The sequence below is a fragment of the Triticum aestivum genome, chromosome 5D (genome assembly GCF_018294505.1).
Source record: "Triticum aestivum cultivar Chinese Spring chromosome 5D, IWGSC CS RefSeq v2.1, whole genome shotgun sequence".
NCBI lineage: Eukaryota > Viridiplantae > Streptophyta > Magnoliopsida > Poales > Poaceae > Triticum > Triticum aestivum.
In genome coordinates, this window is record NC_057808.1 from 275,099,497 (window position 1) to 275,122,152 (window position 22,656).

Below are 22,656 nucleotides of genomic sequence, written 5' to 3' on the forward strand. Positions count from 1 at the left end.
CAAAACTTCGGATCAAGTTACTACTGAACTTCGTAGGTCGACCAGCACACGTTCCGCACCAGAGTGGTACAGTGATCCCATCCTGGAAGTCATGTTGTTAGACACCGGCGAACCTACGAACTATGAAGAAGCAATGATGAGCCCTATTCCGACAAATGGCTTGAGGCCATGAAACCCGAGATAGGATCCATGTATGAGAACAATGTATGGACTTTGGTGGACTTGCCCATTGATCGGGAAGCCATTGAGAATAAATGGATATTTAAGAAGAAGATAGACGCTGATGGTAATGTCACCGTCTATAATGCTCGACTTGTCTCAAAGGGTTTCCGACAAGTTCAAGGAGTTCACTACAATGAGACTTTCTAACACGTAGCGATGCTTAAGTCTGTTACAATTATGTTAGCAATTGCCACATTTTATGATTATGAGATCTGGCAAATGGACGTCAAAATGGCATTCCTTAACGGGTTTCTTAAGGAAGAGTTGTATATGATGCAACCAAAAGGTTTTGTCGATCCTAAGGATGCTAACAAAGTATGCAAGCTCCAACTATCCATCTATGGACTGGTGCAAAGCATCTCGGAGTTAGAATATATGCTTTAATGAGGTGACAAAGCTTTTGGGTTTATACGGAGTTTATGAAGAAACTTGTATTTACAACAAAGTGAGTGGGAGCTCCATAGCATTTCTGATAGTATATGTGGATGACATATTGTTGATTGGAAATGATGTAGAATTTCTGGAAAGCATAAAGGGTTTTTTGAAAGGAGTTTTTCAAAGGAAGACCTGGGTAAAGTTGCTTACATATTGGGCATGAAGATCTATAGAGATAGATCAAGACACCTAATAAGACTTTCACAGAGCACATACCTTGAAAGATTTTGAAGGAGTTCAAAGTGGACCAGTCAAAGAAGGAGTTCTTTCATGTATTGTAAGGTGTGAAGTTGAGTAAGACTCAAAGCTCGACCACGGCAGAAGAAAGAGAAAGAATGAAAGTCATCCTCTATGCCTCGGCCATAGGCTCTATAATGTATGCCATGCTGTGTACTAGACCTGATGTGTGCCTTGCCATAAGTCTGGCAGGGAGGTACCAAAGTAATCCAGGAGTGGATCACTGACAGCAGTCAAAACTATCTGTAGGTTCCCAAATAGGACTAAGGAAATGTTTCTCGGTTATGGAGGTGATAAAGAGTTTGTCGTAAAGGGTTACGTTGATGCAAGCTTTGACACCGATCCGGATGACCATGAGTCGCAAATCGGATACGTATAGTAGTGCAGTCATTTGGAATAGCTCCAAGTGGAGTGTGGTAGTAACATCTATAGTATGACATAGAGATTTGCAAAGTACACACGGATCTAAATGTTGTAGACCCGTTGACTAAAACCTCTCTCACAAGCAAAACATGATCAAACCCCAGAATTTATTGGGTGTTAATCACATGGAGATGTGAACTAGATTATTGACTCTAGTGCAAGTGGGAGACTGTTGGAAATATGACCTAGAGGCAATAATAAAAAGTTTATTATCATATTCCCCGTTCATGATAACTGTTTAGTATTCATGCTAGAATTGTATTGACCAGAAACCTAAATACATGTGTGGATACATAAACAACATAGTGTCCCTAGTAAGCCTCTACTAGACTAGCTCGTTGATCAAAGATGGTTGAGGTTTCCTAACCATAGACACGAGTTGTCATTTGATAACGGGATCACATCATTAGGAGAATGACGTGATGGACAAGACCCAACCGTAAGCTTAGCATCAGATCGTTTAGTTTATTTGATATTGCTTTCTTCATGTCAAGTATCTGTTCCTTAGACCATGAGATCATGCCACTCCCGGATACCGCCGGAATGCCTTGTGTGCTATCAAACGTCACTTCATAACTGGCTGATCATAAAGGTGCTCTATAGGTATCTCCGAAGGTGTCTGTTGGGTTGCATGGATCGGGACTGGGATTTGTCACTCCGTGTGATGGAGAGATTTCTTTGGGCCCTCTCGGTAATACAACATTATAAGAAGCTTCATGTGACTAATGATTTTGTCACGGGATCTTGTATTACGGAACAAGTAAAGAGACTTGCCGGTAACGAGATTGAACTAGGTATGGAGATACCAACGATTGAATCTCGGGCAAGTAACATATCACTAGACAAAGGGAATTGCATACGAGATTGACTAAATCCTTGACATCGTGGTTCAACGGATAATGATCTTAAGGAATATGTAGGACCAATATGGGCATCCAAGTCCTGCTATTTGTTATTGACCAGAGAGGTGTCTCAGTCATGTCTACATTATTCTTGAACCCATAGGGTCCGCACGCTTAACATTCGGTGATGCTAGAGTAGTATTGGGATATGTGCATTGGTAACCGAATGTTGTTCGGAGTCCCGGATGAGATCCCGGACATCACGAGGAGCTTCAAAATGGTATGGAGGAAAAGATTCATATATAGGAAGTCCTGTTTTGGTCATTGGAGAAGTTTCGGGCATTATCAGTATTGTACCGAGAGTGCCGAAAGGGGCCCGAGGGTCCACCGGGAGGGTCCGCCTGCCCCGGGGGGGCACATGGGCTGTAGGGGGTGCGCCTTGGCCTATGTGGACCAAGGGCACCATCCCTAAGGGGCCCATGCGCCAAGAGAGAGGAGAAAGGAAGAGTCCTAAGGGTGGAAGGCACCCCTCGAGGTGCCTTGGGAAGGGAGGAAACCTCCTTAGGCCTAGCCGCACCATCTCCCTTGGAGGAGGGGCCAAGGCTGCGCCCCAACCCTTCCCCTACCTCCTATAAATAGTGGGGGAGAGGGAGGGGCTGGACACACCAAATCCCATGCCCCGGCGACAGCCCTACCTCTCCCAAAACTCTCTTTTCTCCTCACATTGGTTCCGGCAGCGTTTGGCGAAGCCCTGCCGGGATTGCACCACCATCATCTCCACCATGTCGTCGTGCTAGTTGAGATCCCGTCTACTTCTTCTCGCTTGCTTGCTGGATCAAGAAGGAGGAGACGTCATCGAGCCGCACATGTGCTGAACGCTGAGGTGTCGTCCGTTCGGCGCTAGATCGGATTGGATCATGATTGGATCGCAAAGAGTACAACAACATCAACTGCGTTATATACGCTTCCGCTTTCGGTCTACAAGGGTATGTAGACACGCTCCCCTCTCGTAGTTATGCATCTCCTAGATTAGATCTTGGGTGTTTCATAGGATTTTTTATTTTCATGCAACGTTCCCCATCAATTTTCATGTCTAAGGAAGATGAAGAGAAGACTGCATTTATCACTCCATGTGGCACGTATTGCTTTATATGTATCCCTTTCAGATTGCAAAGTGCTGGTTCTACATTCGCAAGAGCAATCCAGATTGGTTTTGAGCCCCATCTGCACAGGAATGTGGAAGCATACATGGATGACATAGTGGTCAAAACGAAGGACAAGGCAACACTCATACAAGATCTTGAAGAGACATTTGCAAATCTGCGCAAGATCAATCTGGAGCTCAACCCTGAGAAGTGTGTGTTTTGCGTTCCATCTGGCAAGCTTCTCGGGTTCTTTGTTTATAAACGAGGAATTGTAAGCCAATCCCGACAAGATCAAAGCAATGGAGCAGATTGAAGCACGAAAGCGCGTCAAGGATGTGCACTGCCTTGCCGGCTACATTGCTGCATTGAGTAGGTTTATCTCCAAGTCTGTTGAGCGTGCCTTGCCATTTTTCAAGATATTGAAAAACGCAGTTCCAATGAAATTGACTCTGGAAGCAGAGGCCGCGCAGCAAGGCTTGAAGAAATGCCTCTCCTCTCCACCAACATTAGTTGCACCGAAGCCACAAGAGTTGTTTACTTGGCAGCAACAAATCTAGTGGTTAGTGTTGCACTAGTGGATGAGAGGGAAGCTTAAGACGAAGGAACAGCAGATGCAAACTCGTCAAGCGACAAGCCGGAATCTTCTCTGACAAGTTTTGGTGCTAACAAGTCAAGTGCAGATCAAGCGAATGCAACAGAACAACATGTAGTGCAGAACCAAAGTTGGTGCAACGTCCGGTTTATTTTGTCAGCTCCCTTCTCCAGGGGGCTAGATCAAGGTATTCTGGTGTGTAGAAATTGCTTTTTGGTCTTTTCATGGCTTCAAGAAAGCAGCGCCACTACTTCCAAGCACATCAGATCACCGTCATCACTCGCTTTTAGATGCAAAGGATTTTGAGAAATCCAAATGCAACTGGCGGGATTGTGGAGTGGGTGTTGGAATTGGCAAGCTTTGACCTCAAGTTTGAAAGTACTTCAACAATTCAAGGCAAGGCTTTGGCAGAGTCGGTTGCAGAATGGACGCCAACGCCAGACGAAGAAATCCAAGAGACATCTCTTCCCGGCAAGGAAACGAGCAAAGAATGGATCATGTACTTGGATGGAGCTTTTTTGCTGCAAGGTGCCAGTGCTGGAGTGCTGCTTGTCGCACCCATCGAAGAGCACCTCAAGTATGTGATTCAGATGCATTTCCCCAGAGAGAAAGCAACAAACAACACTGCTGAGTATGAAGGACCGCTTTCCGGTCTCATGATTGCAGTAGACCCTGGAATCAGAACGCTTATCATTAGAGGCGACTCGTAGCTTGTTGTGAAGCAAGTAAACAAAGATTATTAGAGCCCATTGATGGAAGCGTGTGTTGATGAAGTGAGGAAATTGGAAGAGCACTTTGACGGATTGCAAACAGAGCACATTCCTTGTGCGGAGAATAGCATTGTTGATGATCTGTCAAAGCATGTCGCCATGAAGCTACCTGTAGAACCAGGGACCTTTGTGCTCTAGTTAACTCGGCCATCTGTAACACCATCAACAAGACAGAACAAGAGAAGAAAGTTGAGCACCGGCAAGTACTTCCCGGCAGAGCTTCCAAAAGTCGCCGGCAAGAAAGTTGTCTGAGACAACGCCAAGCTTGCCAGTGAGCAGCAGGCTCTGGCAGGATCCCAAGTCCTTTCCATTGAGACTAGCGCTCCCGTAGTTGAAGATATGCCTTTAGTCCTTGTCATCGAGCCACAAGCTCCGACATGGGCACATCAAATCGTCCAGTTCCTTCAAACAGGAGAACTTCCTGAAGAACAAGAAGAAGCTGAAAAAGTAGCCCGTCAGACAAGTATGTACCAGTTCGTGGACAATGTTCTACACAAAAAGAGACCAAACGGTGTAAAATTGAAGTGCATTTGCTAGGAAGATGGACAGAAGCTATTGGCAGAGATACATGGAAGCATATGTGGTTCACACATAAGATCAAGAGCCCTTGTCGGCAAAGCATTCCAGCATGGTTTCTATTGGCCAACTGCTCTCCGGGATGCAACTGCAGTAGTAACCAAGTGTGAAGCATGCCAGTTCCATTCAAAGAAATCACATCAGCCAGCTCAAGCTCTTCAAACAATCCCTCTCTCCCGACCCTTCTCCGTCTGGGGGCTCAACATACTAGGGCCCTTTCCTCATGCAACCGGGGGCTTTGAATTCTTTTATGTTACAATCAACAAGTTTACAAAGTGGCCTGAGGTAGAGCCAGTGAGAAAGATGACAGCACAGTCAGCCGTCAAGTTTTTCAAAGGACTTGTGTGTTGTTTTGGAGTGCACAACAGGGTCATCACTAATAATGGCACACAGTTCATGAGCCGCACCTTCATGCAGTATGTCCAAGACCTTGGCGGCAACATTTGCTTTGCACTAGTTGCCCATCCTAGAAGCAACGGCCAAGCGGAAAGGGAAAATGATGAAGTGTTGTGTGGTCTCAAGACAAGAACTTTCAACAAGTTGCACAAGTGCGAAAAACGCTAGATTGATGAGCTTCCGACGGTTCTTTGGTCACTCAAAACGACACCAAATCGAGCTTGGCCAGACACCCTTCTCCCTAGTCTATGGTGCAGAAGCGGTGCTCCCCAGGAACTCATGCACGGGTCACCTCGAGTGCTCGCCTATGATGAGAATGAGTAAGAGCAGTTACGGCAAGATGATGCAATGCTCCTTGAGGAAGATCATCTTCGGGCTACTGTGCGTACAACATGCTACCAGCAAGCTTTGCACTGCTATCACAACCGCAAAGTTCATGCCCGGAGCCTTCAGGAAGGCAACCTTGTTCTTCATCGGATTCGATATGCCAAGAATTCAAACAAGTTGACACTGAAGTGGGAAGGCCCTTATCAGGTAGTACGAGCCACCAGGCCCGACGCACTTCGCCTGGAGACCGAAGATGGCATTCCGGTGCACAACTCGTGGAATATCGAGCATCTTTGCAAATTCTACCCATAAGGCGCAGTAGCCGCGCCGCCCAGCAACCACCTTTTGTACAAGTTTGCCAATGAAGCATGTAATCCTTTGTACAAAGCCAGGTGCAGACCCTGTGCATAATTAAATAAAGCTAAGTGTTTTCACAACTCTTGTCAATTTACGTGTTAAGTTGTGCATGCTTATATGTGATGTTGTGTTACACTTGCCTATGTAAATTGTTTAATAAACTATCAAGGTTTCTTGCCTCCTCTTTTCTCTTCTTTCTTTTTCTCAAAGGAATAGAAGGTTACCTTGCGTGCAAGTTTCCTGGGGGGAGCGATGGTATAAATACCGACAAGTCACGTTCAAGTTATCATTTTACGACAAGAAGTACAACAAAGAAAAGTTAAGTTGAAAAACTTCAAAACAAATTCTTTGTTGTAGAGCTACTTTTTGTTGAACGTTTTTGGCCTTTGTGTGAAAAAACTGCACGTGAAGGAACCTGGTCGTGATTAGTTGCGCCCTTACTTTGTTTCGAGTCCGCTCAACAACTTAAGTGGCTGCACTGTAATCGTCAAGTGTTATCTTACCGGTAGCGACACTTCCAGTAGGCTGCTAAGGATCCATTCCTCAAGCGCCCGCGGCAAGAGTGTGCGCATCGGCAAGTTTCCAAGAAAGCGTAGGGTATAAAATAAACAAAGACAAAATCAAACAAGGGAAATAGCATACATTCATCAAAGCACAGGAAGTTTATATAACATTAATAGTTTGCCACAGTTCTAACCTAAGATAAAAATTGTCTTTGATGTGGACTGCTGGAGACAAGGTGGAGCAAGATGATCAGTCTCTGCGCTGGCCTTCAACCCTCTTGATCTAGCTCACCTTGTCGGCGATGGGCGCGGCAAGCTCTTCAATTGCCTTGATATCTGCATCTTTCGGCAAGCTGGCGAGGACGTTGGTGAAGTTGGTACCAAGATTCCTGTATGCCACCTTGATGACCACTTTGAAGAGAATAGCCCGGTAGAGCTTGCGAGACTCATTGGCTAGATAGGTTGATCGGTCAGAATGGAGCAGCTTGAGGGTGTCAACAATGCTCTCAAGGAACATAGTCAGTCTTGCGTAGGTGGACACCCTTTTGTTAGTGGAAAGGTTGAAGTTCTGCAATCCCATGGTGGACAGCTATGCAGTGAGATTTTGAGCTCCCTCGACAAGGCGGTCAGTCTAGATCTTCATGCCTTTTTCAAAATCATTATAAGTATTGGCGGCGTTGGCGAGCATATCTTTTTCACTTTGGAGATCCTTGGTCAGAGTCCTCTCTCGAGCTTTGCTCTCCTTGAGTGGCCTCTCCAACGTCTCCAGCTTCAGTTTCAGATCAGCAATGGACTCACTGGCTTGCGTAAGATCTTTGTACTTGGCAGACAAGGAGCTTCATAACTCTGCCAGGCTGTGGAGTGACTTCTCTGTGTCAGCCTTGAATGCTGAAATTTCCTTGTCGTTGACCTCAAGATTTGCTTCCAGTTTCTTCACCTTGCCATCCAGTTCGTTCTTGGTGGCCTTTGCAGCCTCGGCAGCATTGAAAGACTCCTTGAACTTGCCGGCGTGTTCTATGGTCTGAGCTTCAAGTATTTCTTTGTGTTTCTGCTCTAGCTTTTGAGTCCACCGCATGCCAAGATTTTCAACATCTTCATCCTTGCTGCAGAGCTTGGCGACAAGCGCTTCCTCGTGAGCGGCAAGGTCTTCCTCTTGAGCGTCAAGCCCAACCTTGCGCTTGTTCAATTCTGCATCCGCTGCTGCTATCCTTCACATAGCTTCCTCTTGAGCTTTCTCAGCATCAAACTTCTCCAACAAAAACTTCTCCCGGTGTTTGGTCAGTTGCTCCCGGTAATTGGTCACTTCTTGGAGGGCTTCAGTATACCATATTTGCGTCTCTCCAACATGCTTCTGGAAATTTGTTTCTGCTACTCCCATGACTGCTGCCCGAGAGTCTAGGATCTCTGTCTGGCCCTGGTGGAGTACTTGGAGTTGTTGGTTTGTCGCTCATGGCCTTGAGGAGCTACTCTTCTTTGGACCCGATGCCGCTGGCGCATGGTTCGTCAACAATTTTGAGCCCGGCAGCAGCAATGACATCCTCATCTAAGTCCTCTTCTCCAGTTGGTGTCGAGTGCTTGCCATTCCTGGGATGCCAACAAACAGATTTTTGCCAACCTTAAGATATCTGCTTGATGGAGGGGCGTATGATGTTGATGGTTGATCCTCGATAACCGCCTTGCCGGCAACAGACGACCTAGTGACTTGGACAGCGCGAAGCGCTCCTGCGGCAGGAATGTCGTCTATAGGGTCATTTGTCTCGTTGTCGTCCTCCTCGGCAGCTTTCTTGGCGGCCTCTTTGTGCACGGTGCTGGCAGCTTTATCAGCGGCAACCGTGTCGGCCTTGGCAGCAACATCCTTGGCGATCCCCTCAATATCAATATCAACATTCATATCATCTGTTGAGGGAGGATCTGAAGATGGAGGAGAAAAGCAAATCAAAATTTGAGATCAAGTTCAAGAAAACAAAAACAACGAAAGAAAAACAAGTGCTCAAAGCGAGTGGTTACCTGCATGCATTTGTTGAGGAGAGATTTCTTCTCCTCTTGCAACATCTGTTGTCGTCGCGTGGTTACCGGCACCCATGCTTGTTGGTTCCTCCTCTATGCGAATAGGCTATCGGTGGATGCCCTTGCCGGAGATCCATCTCCGGGCGTTGTGGTTGATGAAGATGGCACGTCAAGGTTTGCCTCTGGGTGTTCTCCTTGGTGTCGCTCTTCTCCTATATGCTCGGCGATGTCAGCGGTGAAGATTTCTACGCCAACGCTCGCCAGCGGGAAATGAGTGATAGACTCATGCTGTGGGCTAGGCTCCGGGCTGATGATGACGACGTCTGGGTTAGTCACGGTGCCTGTCGGTGGCTCATCACCCGTCGAGGTCTTCGCCCTCTTCGCCAGCCTCTGTGTCAGCGTTTCAGCATCTCTGCGGAAACAAGACAAGATAAAGCAAGTTGAGATTAATAAATCAAGAAATCAAGGATGGAAGGATGCGACAAGAGCTCTTACTCTTCTTCTGCTTCGCCTTCACTCAGGACGGAGAGGTCGAAATTGACCTCCAATCCAGTGTTGGTAGGAGGAGGTGGAGTAGGAGTCCTCGCGTGCTTGGCAGCAATAGCAGTAGGTCTAGACGACCCTGCTACTCCAGTTGTTGGAGCAGATGTACTAGACGAGCCCGTTGCTCTAGTTGCTGACGCAGTTGTATGTCTTGTACGTCGCGCGGGCTGCTGTCGAGCTCCTTGCCATTGCGGGGCCTTGCCAGTCGCCTTCTTATCGGCAACTTTGTTGCTTGAAGATGGATGCACTAGGTTGCTTGAGACGGTCTTCCAGAGGGCGTGTGGTCTCCTTGGAGGAGCATGGGGATCCTTGTGGGGTTGCTCTTCGGGAGCATCTTCGTCATAGGAGTTCTCGGCAACCTCGTCGCCCTGCTCCCCGGCAGACTCGCCTTGGTCGATAAGATCTTCCTCTGGCAAGTCTCCTTCTTCACCAGTTTCAGCCACCAAGTAACCAAAATCACCAGCCTCTGTGGCTAGTTGTGTTTCCTCTGCTCTGCTAGCAATGTAGGCTACTTCTTCGTCGGTGGTTGGGCAGATGATTTCTAGCTCCTTCCTGATGACCTTCTTCGACAAGTTGTCGAACCATTCCTATACCTGATCTGCAGGCGGTTCAGCCCAAGTTCCGTCAACGCCATGGGCATTGCACGCCTTCATCATGGCGATGATTGAGCCCAGAGCAGAGTTGTTGCATAGAGGGATTATGTGTGTCGGTAGCTTGAACTTGTCGCCCAGCCTAAACAGTTGATGACAGAGGGACGTGTGTTGTAGAACTGTCAGATTGTTGTTCAAGCCCGGATGCAACCTCATGATGTCTGCAGCATTTTTGAAGTCCCAAGCTGGCCTTCCCTTGTTCTGCAGGGGGGCAATCCAGCAGTGAAGGAAATCGGCGCCTACCATCTCAATAGTGAGCCCGGCAGCCTCAAGTCAGTGGATTCTAGTAACTGCGATTGTGAGTTGCCGGTAACTATAGAAGAGTACAGAAGATCAAACTTGGGAGTTGCCGGCAAGATAACAATGACCTAGTAAGCTCCGAGCCCGGCAAGATCCCACTACCTTTCCACCACTCCACCTCAGCGACCCGCTTGTCACTTGTCGTATAGGTGTCGAGCGGGTAGGTAATTAGGTGAGTTTTGTCTGGGCGCGTGGCAGCTCGCGGCTGAAGATACAATTTTAATGACACCCGTCCCTGGAGCATGTCAAGGAAATATGAGGTAGCTGGGCAAACGACACAAAAGGGGAGACGATCCTTGCTGAGGAGCTTCATCAGCGTGACACCTCATGGTGCATTTAATGCATTTGTGCTAACCCGTCGGAGTTAGGTATTTGGCACTATAGCCACTGTTTACCTTATGTAAAGACTAGTTTGCCACTATGGTAGCCCCTTTCCTTATAAAAGGAGGCCCATGGCTACCTTTACAAAGGTCGACACTTTGCCCAATTACATGCGTAGCTGCACTTCCCACGCAATCCAGCCAGCCAGTCGCACTCCTTGTACTTGTGCTCATACATCTAATACAACAAAGCAGGAGTAGGATTTTACTCTTCACAGCGGCCCGAACCTGGGTAAACCACGGTGTTGATTGCTGGATCTGCTCTTTGTGCTTGACGATCTCCCCAGTCGAACCGCAAAGGGATCATCATGGTCCCATAGATCGTCGTACACACGACAACCCCTCTCACCTGGTGGCGCCGGAACAGCGTCGGAGCAATCATTATGACGGCGATCTACACTAACAACTACACCGTTGTCATCACCAACTCTCTCCCCCTCTATGCAGTGGTGTAACACCTCTTATCCCCGATGTAATCTCTACTTAAACATGGTGCTTAATGCTACATATTATTATCCAATGATGTGTTGCCATCCTATGATGTTTGAGTAGAATCGTTTTGTCCTATGGGTTGATTGATGATCGTGATTGGTTTGAGTTGTATGTTTTATTTTGGTGTTATCCTATGGTGCCCTCCATGTCGGGCAAGCGTGTGGGATTACTGTTGTAGGGTGTTCCAATATGTTCATAATTTGCTTATAGTAGGTGGCGAGAGTGACAGAAGCTTATACCCGAGTAAGGGATTGTTGCATATGGGAGTAAAGAGGACTTGTTACTTAATACTATGGTTGGGTTTTACCTTAATGATCTTTAGTAGTCGTGGATTCTTACTAGAGTTCCAATCATAAGTGCATATGATCCAAGTATGGAAAAGTATGTTAGCTCAAGCATCTCCCTCATATAAAATTGCAATAAGGATTACCGGTCTAGTTATCAATTGCCTAGGGACAAATCCTTCTCTTGTGTTACAAAAAGCTTTCTACTAAACAACTAACTTTTATTATCTTGCAAATTACTCATAGTTTTATTCTCGCTAAGAACATCTAGTTTTACCCTTGCAAACTTATCCTTACACCTACAAAGTAGTTTTATTGTTCTACATAAACAGAACGTTAAGTGTGCGTAGAGTTGTATCAGTGGTCGATAGAACCTGAAGAGAATATAAATTCTACCATTAGCTCCTTGTTGGGCTTGACACTCCTACTTATCGAGAAAGGCTATAATTAATCTCCTATACTTGTGGGTTATCATGGTGCAGACGCCACGGAGGCCGGAGATGAGTCTGAAGAGGAGGAAGATGATAGCTCTTCGGGGTTAACGTCTTATCATCTAGGGTCATGGGCTCTGTAAAAATGACATTTCTCGTTCCTCTTTTGTTGGAGCGATTATGTTACTACCACCTTCTTACCGACAATAATCGGAAGCTATTAGGTTGCATTTAAATTGAGTGCCCATACTTTTTCCTTGTTGTCTCCTGCCTTCTTCCATGTCCATGCTCCCTCGCCCACCCTTCCATTGCACATGTCGAAGGAGCCCTCGAGGGCGCATATTCGTACCATAAGTGGTCTTAGCGAAGCCCGAAGAGGACTCGCGTTCATTAACGCTTCCTTGGAGGCATTACATGTCCGACCATGCTCGTTTGAAAATGCCTTTCTTTCATGGTCTAATGCTATATATGTTGAGTGGTCAAGGCTCCGAGGCACAGTGGTAGGAGAAAAAATCCCCTGAGAATGGCGAAAAAAGTTGGTCATGCGTACCAGGGCTAGCTCCCTGCTCTGCGGGGTCGATCGCCTCGCTAAGAAGGAGAGGGATTATCTGTCCTTCATCGTCTGGTCGCAGCTTATCTAGGATGGGAGGCGGCCTGTCCTGCATTCCTGTCAAGCGCACATTTTAAATACCCCATGGGCAGAGGGCTGTCGACGAGTCAGGTTTCAGTCGCCGAGATAAACCATTGGCTTGGTCAACAAATGTGACAAGGAGCCACCTGATAATAGAGCCGTCAGGCTCTAGAGGCGTGATGATGCCCGGGGGAGCCCCCATCATGGTCACCCAACTATTGCTATGGGGGAGCGTGTCGCCTTGTTCAGTTAAGCACCTAACAGTTCTCGTTTTGCAGTTGTTCGTGGACCTTCTAAACAATGGGATATGAAGACCTTGTGGAAGATGATGACATGTTGTGCGATCATGCACAACATGATAGTGGAGGATAAGGGTGAAGATGCCGCCGTAGGTCTGGAATTTGAGAACATGAGTGATCTTATCCAACTTCTAGACCAGAATCCATCCATGTTTGACAAGTTTCTTCAAACTCATCAGCAAATTCGGTATCGAGTAACTCATGAGCAGTTCAAGGAAGATTTGATTAAGTATTGTCCTATTTGAATATTTTCAATCATCTACGATTTCATATGTTGTTATTTACATCTGCGGAGATGCCATGTGTGCATTGAGGGTCGGTATTGAAGATGTCCTTATGCAAGCACTGCTCGTAGATGCGGGGGTGCAAGCACTGCTGCCAACATGGTCGTGGTCAAATCAGATATGCTCTGATTGGCGTTGCAAGCTCATGTGGTTGATGATTCACTTCTTGATAAGTAAGATATATTTTCTTCTTTTGCACTGCACTGTGTCTTGGTTCACTTGGATCCTTGGTCCTTCTCCATAGTGGGTGGGGAAAGTCGATTTCTCCATCTTGGGTGGTGCCAAGTCTTGCCTTTAGCAATCCCTAAGTCTAGTTTGTTTTGTTTATCTTTGGTTTATATCCATCCTCCATAACCTTTTTGCGATGTTGTGTAACTTTTTCTTCCTGAATAAATGCACGTACAAGTTTTCTGTAGTCTAAAAATAAATATTAGTATTATGTAATTAGTCAAGACTGAAGATTGAATGCTACCATGAACTGTATTTGGATCCCACAACTGTGGAAGCATCTTCTAAAAAGTAGACCCCTATTTCCTTTAACATGCACACATTCTACATAATCACATTTACCACATAGCCTTCACATCATCAAGTATAGGTACATGTAGTTCATTCATATTCCATTTTCAGCACATGCAGTCTTCACATCATCAAGCACATATGAATCCTACACATAATTAATTTTTATTTTATTTTTTCCAACAACCAATCATTCCCAAGACAGAAAGTCATGATGCACTATAATGTGTAACACCAACCTCTGTTTACTGCTAGGTCTGCTGCTGTCCAAAGGAGTACGGAGGGACATTATTCTCGTATATTGTAATTTTATATTTGACAAATATGTTACTATAAATTCTCGCAACAAGGTGCGGCTATTAGCTAGTACTCTAGTGTTGTGTGTGACAGAGCGCCACATCGTAAGTTTTTTTCCCAACGGAGTTTCGTATGGTATTTAGCCCAAGCGTAGTTGTGGTGTCTTACCTAGAAAAATAACCAGATAATTTTATTAGTGCCACGATGGCAAGTGCAAATCAAATAACTATATCAGAAATATATATGGTGTAAAGGCTTACTGAATGTAGATTTGTGGTTCATTGGTGCCATGGCGGAAAGTGCAAGCCGAACAGCTAGGTAACACCATTGGTGTAAAGATTACCTTGACAACTGGGTAACTACGTACCACATGGTATGTGTGGTAAGCAACTTCATATTTGCAACTGAGCTATGATGTTTTAGGTCGTTAGATAAAAAAACAAAATTCAAAAACTGGTTAACTACATCAATACTATGATTATAACCGTGACTCGGACGTCCACATCCAAAAACATAGAAACGGTGAACCAATCTGTGGTTGAAAGGTTAGGAGGATAGTGGTATCCTAAGTCCACCAGAGTTCAAGTCCTAAACTTGACACTGGTACTCGCATTTAAAAAAAATAGAAACGTACACGTGTGCTACATGGTAAGTCTTTTTCTTAAAAAAAATCTTACCTAAAGTACTAAACATTAGGTGTGAAACAACAAAAAAACAGTTGTTTTAGTAGGCTACAAACCACATACTATTTTCCCTCAAAATTACATCCTCTATGCATTGCTTTTTCTTTTTTTGCGAGGGATCCTTTGTATGCATTGCTAACTATTAAGCCGCTCACTCTCATCCATACCCTAGCTAGTAGGCAGGAGGCCGAAAAAGGAAATAAAAGTCACATCTGAAGGAGCCAAGCAGGAAATAATTGAAGGAATTACTTGATCCAGATCTGAGCCGGATTGATTGAAGAGACAAGATGGAGGCGTCACGGGCTGAGGCATGGACAAAGATGGTGGTGGAGCTCAGCCCGGTAGAGACACGCATGCATGTGGAATGTGATCCACGCGCTCCTGTTTTTGATTGGGGAAATGGACCAGGATTCGCGTCACCCTCGGAGACGAACATGGTGCGAATCATAATTACTGTTGTTGATAGGTTTTGAGATAGCTTACCGCTGCGCTGAGTTATTCTTGTATGTAAAAGCAAGGAGTTGGTATTGAAGTTTTATCAGCAACGAAGAGGTGGCATCAAAACACTGATTTGTGTAGGGACTGGTGTTTTCAGTAATCTACTAAACAAGTGGCTATAACTTGTGCATAACATGGCAAGTAAGTAATTATAATCTAGGAGTAGGGAGGAGAACTTTTGGTCTATGGGTGTATATACACCCTATATGAAAAAAATAGTAATTAACTAAAAAGTCAAAAAAAACTGATAATATTTTTGAATTCAACTTGACCTTTCATTGTACTGGTAAAAAATCCAAAAACGAAAAATCTTGTTGACTTCTTTTCCAAAAATACAAAATTTTCGTTCAAAATAGTGTCAAACTATGAATAGTAACTTATAATAGCAAATACAATTCTTTTTGCCCTGAAGTCAATGCTAGTTTTCTATTCGTGAAAATTTATATGCTAGTGCAAAAAAAAGTCAAGTTTATTGTAAAAAAACTTCCAAACTTTTGACTTGTTTTAATTATCAAAAAATTCATATGAGATGTAAATACACCTAGGAACCAAAGGGTATTTTCACTAGGAGTAGCAACAAATGACAAATAAGAAGTCAAAATGTACATATATATCAGCGAGGGGTCTAACTTTGAACATCAATGTGACCGACTATCTATGAGTCACGTGAAAATAATCAATCTAGTCACTTTTCTTCCATTGTCCGATCCCCTGCAGCTGTCTTCTTCTTCATTGTGCAGCAGTTGTGTGTTGTGCCGCTCAGAACTGCCTGTCAAACCACCTGCCCCGCCAGTCGATTGACACTGTTGCGCACCGCCTTGCTACCCTGCCAGCCTCAATCGTCGTCTCCATTGTGTCGCGACTGCCCCTGGCCTTCCCTCTAGACCCCACAGTCCTTCACGTCGGTGGCCACTATGTACCCCAACCAGTCAAGCCTTCGCCTGCGACGCCGCTGCCAGCCACGTAGTCATCGGTTCCGCCTGCATCCTGATGAGCCCGCGTCGGCGTTTCTGACTCAAGCTCATTTCGACTGCCATGCGAATAATTCTCAAACGCCTTCTTAATAGCAAACATGATCATCAATTGCGTACATGATTTAAGAGATTATTTTTTAATTTGAAAATAAATGTTATGTGTTAATGCCTTGCGTTTTGACTAATTTTGCTTTACCCAAAATGTAGAAAATGCATGCATTAGATGGGTGGATGGTATAGGACGCATGTCAAGCCTACAAAAGCCATGTGACATTTATTATTTTCAGTAATAAAACTTGTATTGTATTGTTTTTTGCGGGCAATAAAACTTATGTGATCCAAGACTGGAACCGTTATATATATATTGTCCTTGAATCCCTAGGGAGAGAATCAATGCTTCAAATCATTTTCTGAATACTTCATCTACCCCAAAATTAGTGTCGCTGACTTAGTACAATTTTAATACAAAGTTGTACCGAGTCAGCGACATTTATTTTGGGACGGAGGTAGTATTTTATTTTTATGTGATACTTTTTTTTTTAGTTACCATGAGTGGTGGCAAAACGGTTTGGCTGCAACATGAGAACAGGGTTTACAGGGAACCTAGAGCGCTGCCACCAGATCTGCTGCGTGTGCACGCTTGTGGGGTGCTCGTATGGTGAGACCAAATGGGCAGGATGGCGTGGAAATCTCCGATTTGATCATGCGTATGGACGTTCGTGCCCTAGTGCAGTCCTAATCTCTTTTATTTTATTTTTGGCCGGGGAATGCAGCCCTAAACTTTAGCATCCCAGTTTTTCTTTTTTCTTTTTTCTTTTTTTTGCAAATAATGCTCTAAATTTATATTAAAAACTTCCAACGATACAAGACATCTAAAAAAATAAGAAAATTACGACCAGGTTGCCAGAGAGCCAAACAAACTTAACCTCTTAGCATCGCATTTATTTCTGGATTTATTTCAGAATTTCCGGCGATGCACATTCAGCGGGAGGAGACGTTCCTGTCGACGACGAGGTGCCTACGGTGACTTCGTAAATTTCAAGATGATATGCTGGCTCAGTCTTTCGGAGGTGCTAAAGGGGTAGGGTGTGTGTGTGCGTTTCTAGGGATGAGTGTATGCACGTGTATATGAGCATTTGCGTCTGTACTATGTTTAAAAAAAAGCACGAGTTGAAGGCGTGCCGCCACTGCCACCCATGACCGAAGTTGACTTGACATTTTATCCTGCGGCTGGAAAGTCATCATGCTAAGGTCAAAGTGGACCAACGCCCGGGAGAAGGAGTTGCCTTCATAGAAACCTTGTGCAGATTGAAAATCCTAGAGCCAAACCATCTCCTAAACAAAACTTCTGCTACCCTCGCAAAGTCGTCGTGCTAAGATCCAAGTGGACCAACGTCCTGGAAAAGTTGTCACCATAGAACCCTTGTGAAGATTGAATATCCAAAACTTCCGCCAGCCTCGCAAAGTCGTCGTACTAAGATCCAAGTGGATCAACGTCCTGGAGAAGAAGTTGTCATCATAGAACCCTTGTGAAGATTGAAAATCCAAAACTTCCGCCAGCCTCGCAACGTCGATCGAGAGAGTATCGCTGCGACGAAGAGGAAACACGAACCACCAAAGAGTGATATGCCACGTCAAGAAGGCACTCAAGGGGAGAAATGAAGGGCATGGCCTCTTCATTGGCGTAAAATGGGCCAAGGAACATCACCCCAATCCTCAAGGGATGGCCTTCCATTGTTGAAGTTGTTGGCTGCCCAGAATACCCCCACGACCAAAAGTAGGAAGAAGATCATTACCTTATACCAACGCGAGGACACACAAAGCGCCCATCCATATCCCAACGACCTAATACGGTGTAGGAATTTGCCATCCAAATCCAATACCAATAGTCAGGAGAACCACTGCCTCGGTTAGAGATTTGGAGAAAAACTTATTTGGCATCGCCATCGCCATCGCCAAAGCTATAGACAACCAATGAAAACAAAGTCTCACCGCTCGCCGTCGGAGTAGCCGGTGGAGGCGTGGGAACCTGGTGACGCGTACCACGGCGTCTATTCCTGCTGTGGCGGCTAGGTCACAACCTTTGGAGGAGAATGATCGTAGATGTACAAACATATGGTTATTATAAATAAGGTTTTGTCAGGTCCCTATCTCTTCCTGTTTTGGCCCACTCTGAAAAGTTGTGAAATGTCTTTAAGAATCTATGGATATTTATATTTGATATAGTATATATCCATTTGCAATAATTGGTGCAAAAGTGGCCTAGTGTAAAAATAGAAATCCAAGGATACATGCGTGGTGGATATACTCCCTCCGTCCATAAATAGAACTTTTGTGGATTAGATGCATGTAGACATATTTAGTGTGTTTGTTCACTCATTTCAGTCTATACCGGATCTATATTGAAATATCCAAAATATATTATACTCCCTCCATCCGGAATTAGTTATCGCTCAAACGGATGTAATTTAACACTAAAAATAGTGCTAGATATATCCGTTTGAGCGACTACCAAATAGTGCTAGATACATCCTTTTGAGCGACGACTAATTCTTGATGGATAAAGTATTTGTGAAGGGAGGGAGTGGTATTTTCTTTCCAGAAGTGTGCATATACAGTAGTATATAGTATGTTATCTAGACATGCACGATTGGCGAATGGTATGTTATTTAAAAATGCAAGATTGTTCTTTTGTTTTTGTATACAGGGCACGTTCAATCATTCGACGTGCTAAAAAATATTGAATGTCTTTCCAGATCTCCCCCTACGTGCTTAAGTCCTCTCCTTTTTAGATGGTGTGCTGTAATCCGGCCGCATATGCTGATAGTGATACTGCCATACTGGGTCAATTACGTCTTGCCATTCATTCAAACAACGGCCAGAGCGCCGGGCTGCCCCTGCCGCTGCGCTCCCGCCCGCCTATATATAGCCACTCCAATGGATGATGTCTACCTCACCTCACGAGATCACGGCTGGGCACGATCCACTCCTTCGGTCAGCTTATTAGCCTCCCACGATCTTCCCAACGAGACATCTCGTCCGAATGGAGTCTCTGCTGGCGGCCGCGCCCTTCCATGTCGCAGCCTTCTCATCCGTATCCTCTCCGTCCACCCACTCGCCGTCTCTCCTCCGCAGCATCCGTGGAGGCGGCCGCGCCGTCCGATGCGCCGCGGCCAAGGTGCGTCGAGCTCTGTTTCTTCCTGATTCCAAACGGGATCGTGTGCATGCTCTTCCTCTTATAGAAAAGAAAATCTGCGTTCGTCTGTGTCGCAGGAGGCCATCCTGTACGCGCTGGAGCACGATGAGATGTTCAACTCGGAAGAGGTGATCCAGTGGGAGAGCGGCAAGACGATCAACTCCATCGCCGCCGCGCAGGGCATCCGCATCCGCCGCCGGTGCCGCCCCCGGTACCCCTCGGAGGGCTCCGGCGACGATAAGGCCGTGCCCCGCAACATCCTCGAGCAGATCGTGTGGGACAAGGAGGTGGAGGTGTCGCAGGTACAGAAATAAGTACATGCAGACACACTTTGATTTGATATACTTGCATGCACGCTGCATCTCAAGACTGCATTGATGTTCGTTGTTCATGGCGTTGCTGACTCCTCTGAGACGTGCATGCGTGCAGAGGAAGGCCAAGAAGCCTCTGAAGAGTGTCGTGGAGTCCAGCGAGCACGCGCCGCCGGCCAGGGATTTCATCGGCGCTCTCACGGCAGCCCACCGTCGCAACGGCGTGCCTGCCCTGATCGCCGAGGTTAAGAAGGCGTCGCCCAGCAGGGGCGTGCTAAGGGAGAACTTCAACCCGGTGGGTTTTTTTTACTCTGAATGTATTACTCTGTCTTCGTCATGTGCAGTGTTAATAATCACATACGATACGACTGACGTTGGAAATTGGCGACAGGTTGAGATCGCGCAGGCATACGAGAAAAACGGCGCGGCTTGCCTTAGCATCCTCACGGATGAGAAGCACTTTCAGGTTCGTTACTTTTAGGACAAGTTAACGCCAATATGTGTGGTGGGAGCTAAACCTGCCCACACGCCCTATAGCACACAGACTATGCCATATCACCGCATGCATGCATGTGAAAATCTTTTTATATTTTCTGTTTTTAAAATGTTTTATCTCTTAAATGAAAAATCTGATTGAAGATCCGTTTTCACCATTAAATCCCTGGCGACGAGATCTTCGAAACTAGATTTCATATCAATATATTTCGACGAAATTTTTTTTGGTTAAAAGTTGCCGTGTCTGTTGCACATGAATTGCCATAATGTCTATACTGAAGTTGCCATGATATATTTCAGCTATTTTCTTCTACATTTAAAAGTAAATTTTGACATATTATAAAATGGGGAATTAAGAAACTAGACTTGTCATGCACCATAAATTAAAATTGCCATGATACATGCACTTAAAATTGTCATGGTTCATACAAAAAAATATTTTCATGATCAAAGTACTGGAATTGCCATCATCGAAAAACTAAAATTGCCATGATCTACAAACTAAAATTGCCACATGGCAACTTTAGTTTAAGCACTATGGCAACTACAGTGTAAACATCATGGCAACTTTTGGGCAAAAAAAAATTTCGTCGAAACATATCAACATGGGGTCTAGTTTTGAAGATCTCGTCGAGACGGATTTAATGGTGAAAACGGATTTTTAATTCGCTTTTTTAATTAGGAGATAAAACGTTTTTAAGCCGAAAACCAAAAAGATTTCTGCTGATGTCATCTGTTCATACATGGCAAAATGAGTGGTGATGGAGGCGTGTGGGTGATGTGCAAACGCCCACACGTGTGGGCGTTAGTTTTTCCGTACTTTTATGCCTATTTTTAGATGAACTGGTTTTATAGTACCTGTTATACATTGATTAAATTGGTTTCGTTCATTTCTGATATTTGCAACTCCGTCGATTCTGTAGGGGAGCTTTGAGAACCTTGAAACGGTCCGCAATTCGGGTGTGCAGGTACCTACTATGAGTCTACGATGGAGACATGCGCCTATCGTGTTTGAATAATATATTTTTCTTCTATCTTTGTTTTCACTATATACAAATTACAGATCTCTTGATTGTGGTCATGCAAATGCAGTGCCCTCTTCTGTGCAAAGAGTTCGTCATCGATATCTGGCAAATCTACTACGCACGATCAAAGGGCGCCGATGCGATTCTCTTGATTGCTGCTGTGCTACCGGATCTTGACATGAAGTACATGCTTCGCATTTGCAAAAATCTTGGAATGACTGCTCTTATTGAGGTATGTTTTGGATGTTTTGGGCCAGGTGGTATTCCCATATACTGTACACGTTTGAACAGTTCAAATTTGATATGAAAAATGGACCACTCCTTGTTCCATTTTGCAATTAATATTGTGACTGAATGGTTGACGTTATTAACTCCGTGATAAATATAAATAGGCCCCTTCCACACCCCACAAAAATGTATGCTAAAAAGTGATTGGTATTTCAGGTTCACGATGAGAAAGAACTCGACCGCGTGCTGAGAATAGATGGTGTTGAGCTTATTGGAATCAATAACCGTAGTCTAGGTACCAGTTTTCATCACTTTCTGAGGCCAAATTTGTTTTTTCGTTCGTGCATAGGTGGTGCTGAAGTTTATTATCCTTTGCAGAGACATTCGTAGTTGATACTTCAAACACAAGGATGTTGATGGAGAAGCGTGGTGATATCATAAAGGAGAAGGGAATATTTGTAGGCTCCATTTAATTGACCGTTGCTCCTTTATTTGAACAAATGAAGGGACTCCCTTGTACTTCAACTGAACTTTATTAAAGAAACCAACATCACGTTACAACACGATTTAGCATCATTCGTCCTTTCGACTAACTATAGCCTTATAAAATCCTCTTAACTGATTTGAATATACTTATGTAATAAATATATTAAATAAAATAGGTACAAGCAAGTTTTCATCTAATCCTTGATGCAGCGCATTGATTCTTTGATGCACATATTGGGCACTGTTGACAGCCTACAGAATTTATAGTTGCTACTCAGTCTAGCAACATAAAATGCTTTAAGATAGTTTGTACTGGATTTTTACGAATCTTTGGTTTTCAGGTTGTTGGTGAATCTGGCCTGTTCACTCCCGATGATGTTGCATATGTGCATAGCGCTGGCGTTTCTGCTGTAAGTTTTTGTACTTATCATTCGAAAAAATGAGAGCCAGTACAAATAATCTTACATGGGCCCTAAGTGATATGTGTTTTATTGAGGGCGGTGTATGTTCTTGCTTGCAGGTTTTGGTAGGAGAGTCTCTGATCAAGGAAGAAGATCCTGGGCGAGCCATTGCTGGGCTTTTCGGGAAGGAGCTCTTGAGTTGACTTAATGCTCTGCAATTGTGTGTGTTGGCTTTTTCCGTTCTTTGGAGCAGATTTGTGTTTGTGGCTACTTTTTATGTAGCAAGCATAAATAGGTGTGCATATGCACTTCCGAATGGAGTGCACCAGATGTATATGAATAAGAGTAATATGCGCTCCAAAATAATGTAATCCGTTCTCTTATTTATATAGATGTGTGACCCATCTTAAAACTGAA

At 44.7% G+C, this 22,656-nt stretch overlaps 1 protein-coding gene across 1 annotated transcript; it reads left to right on the forward strand.

The window, feature by feature from the left end:
* Positions 1-19,031: 19,031 nt before the first annotated feature.
* On the forward strand, positions 19,032-22,656 carry LOC123120877 (indole-3-glycerol phosphate synthase, chloroplastic). The gene is made up of 10 exons (XM_044540855.1): positions 19,032-19,275; positions 19,371-19,595; positions 19,723-19,899; positions 19,996-20,070; positions 21,023-21,067; positions 21,192-21,356; positions 21,569-21,647; positions 21,731-21,810; positions 22,180-22,248; positions 22,359-22,656. The coding sequence occupies exons 1-10, from the start codon at positions 19,141-19,143 to the stop codon at positions 22,440-22,442; spliced, it is 1,134 nt and encodes a 377-aa protein (XP_044396790.1). The 5' UTR covers positions 19,032-19,140; the 3' UTR covers positions 22,443-22,656.

Coding starts and splice junctions, on each gene's coding strand:
- LOC123120877 (XM_044540855.1), top strand. CDS start 19,141: ATGGAGTCTCTGCTGGCGGCCGCGCCCTTCCATGTCGCAGCCTTCTCA. Junction 20,071..21,022: donor CGGATGAGAAGCACTTTCAG/GTTCGTTACTTT, acceptor TCGATTCTGTAG/GGGAGCTTTGAGAACCTTGA. Junction 21,811..22,179: donor TAAAGGAGAAGGGAATATTT/GTAGGCTCCATT, acceptor TTTGGTTTTCAG/GTTGTTGGTGAATCTGGCCT.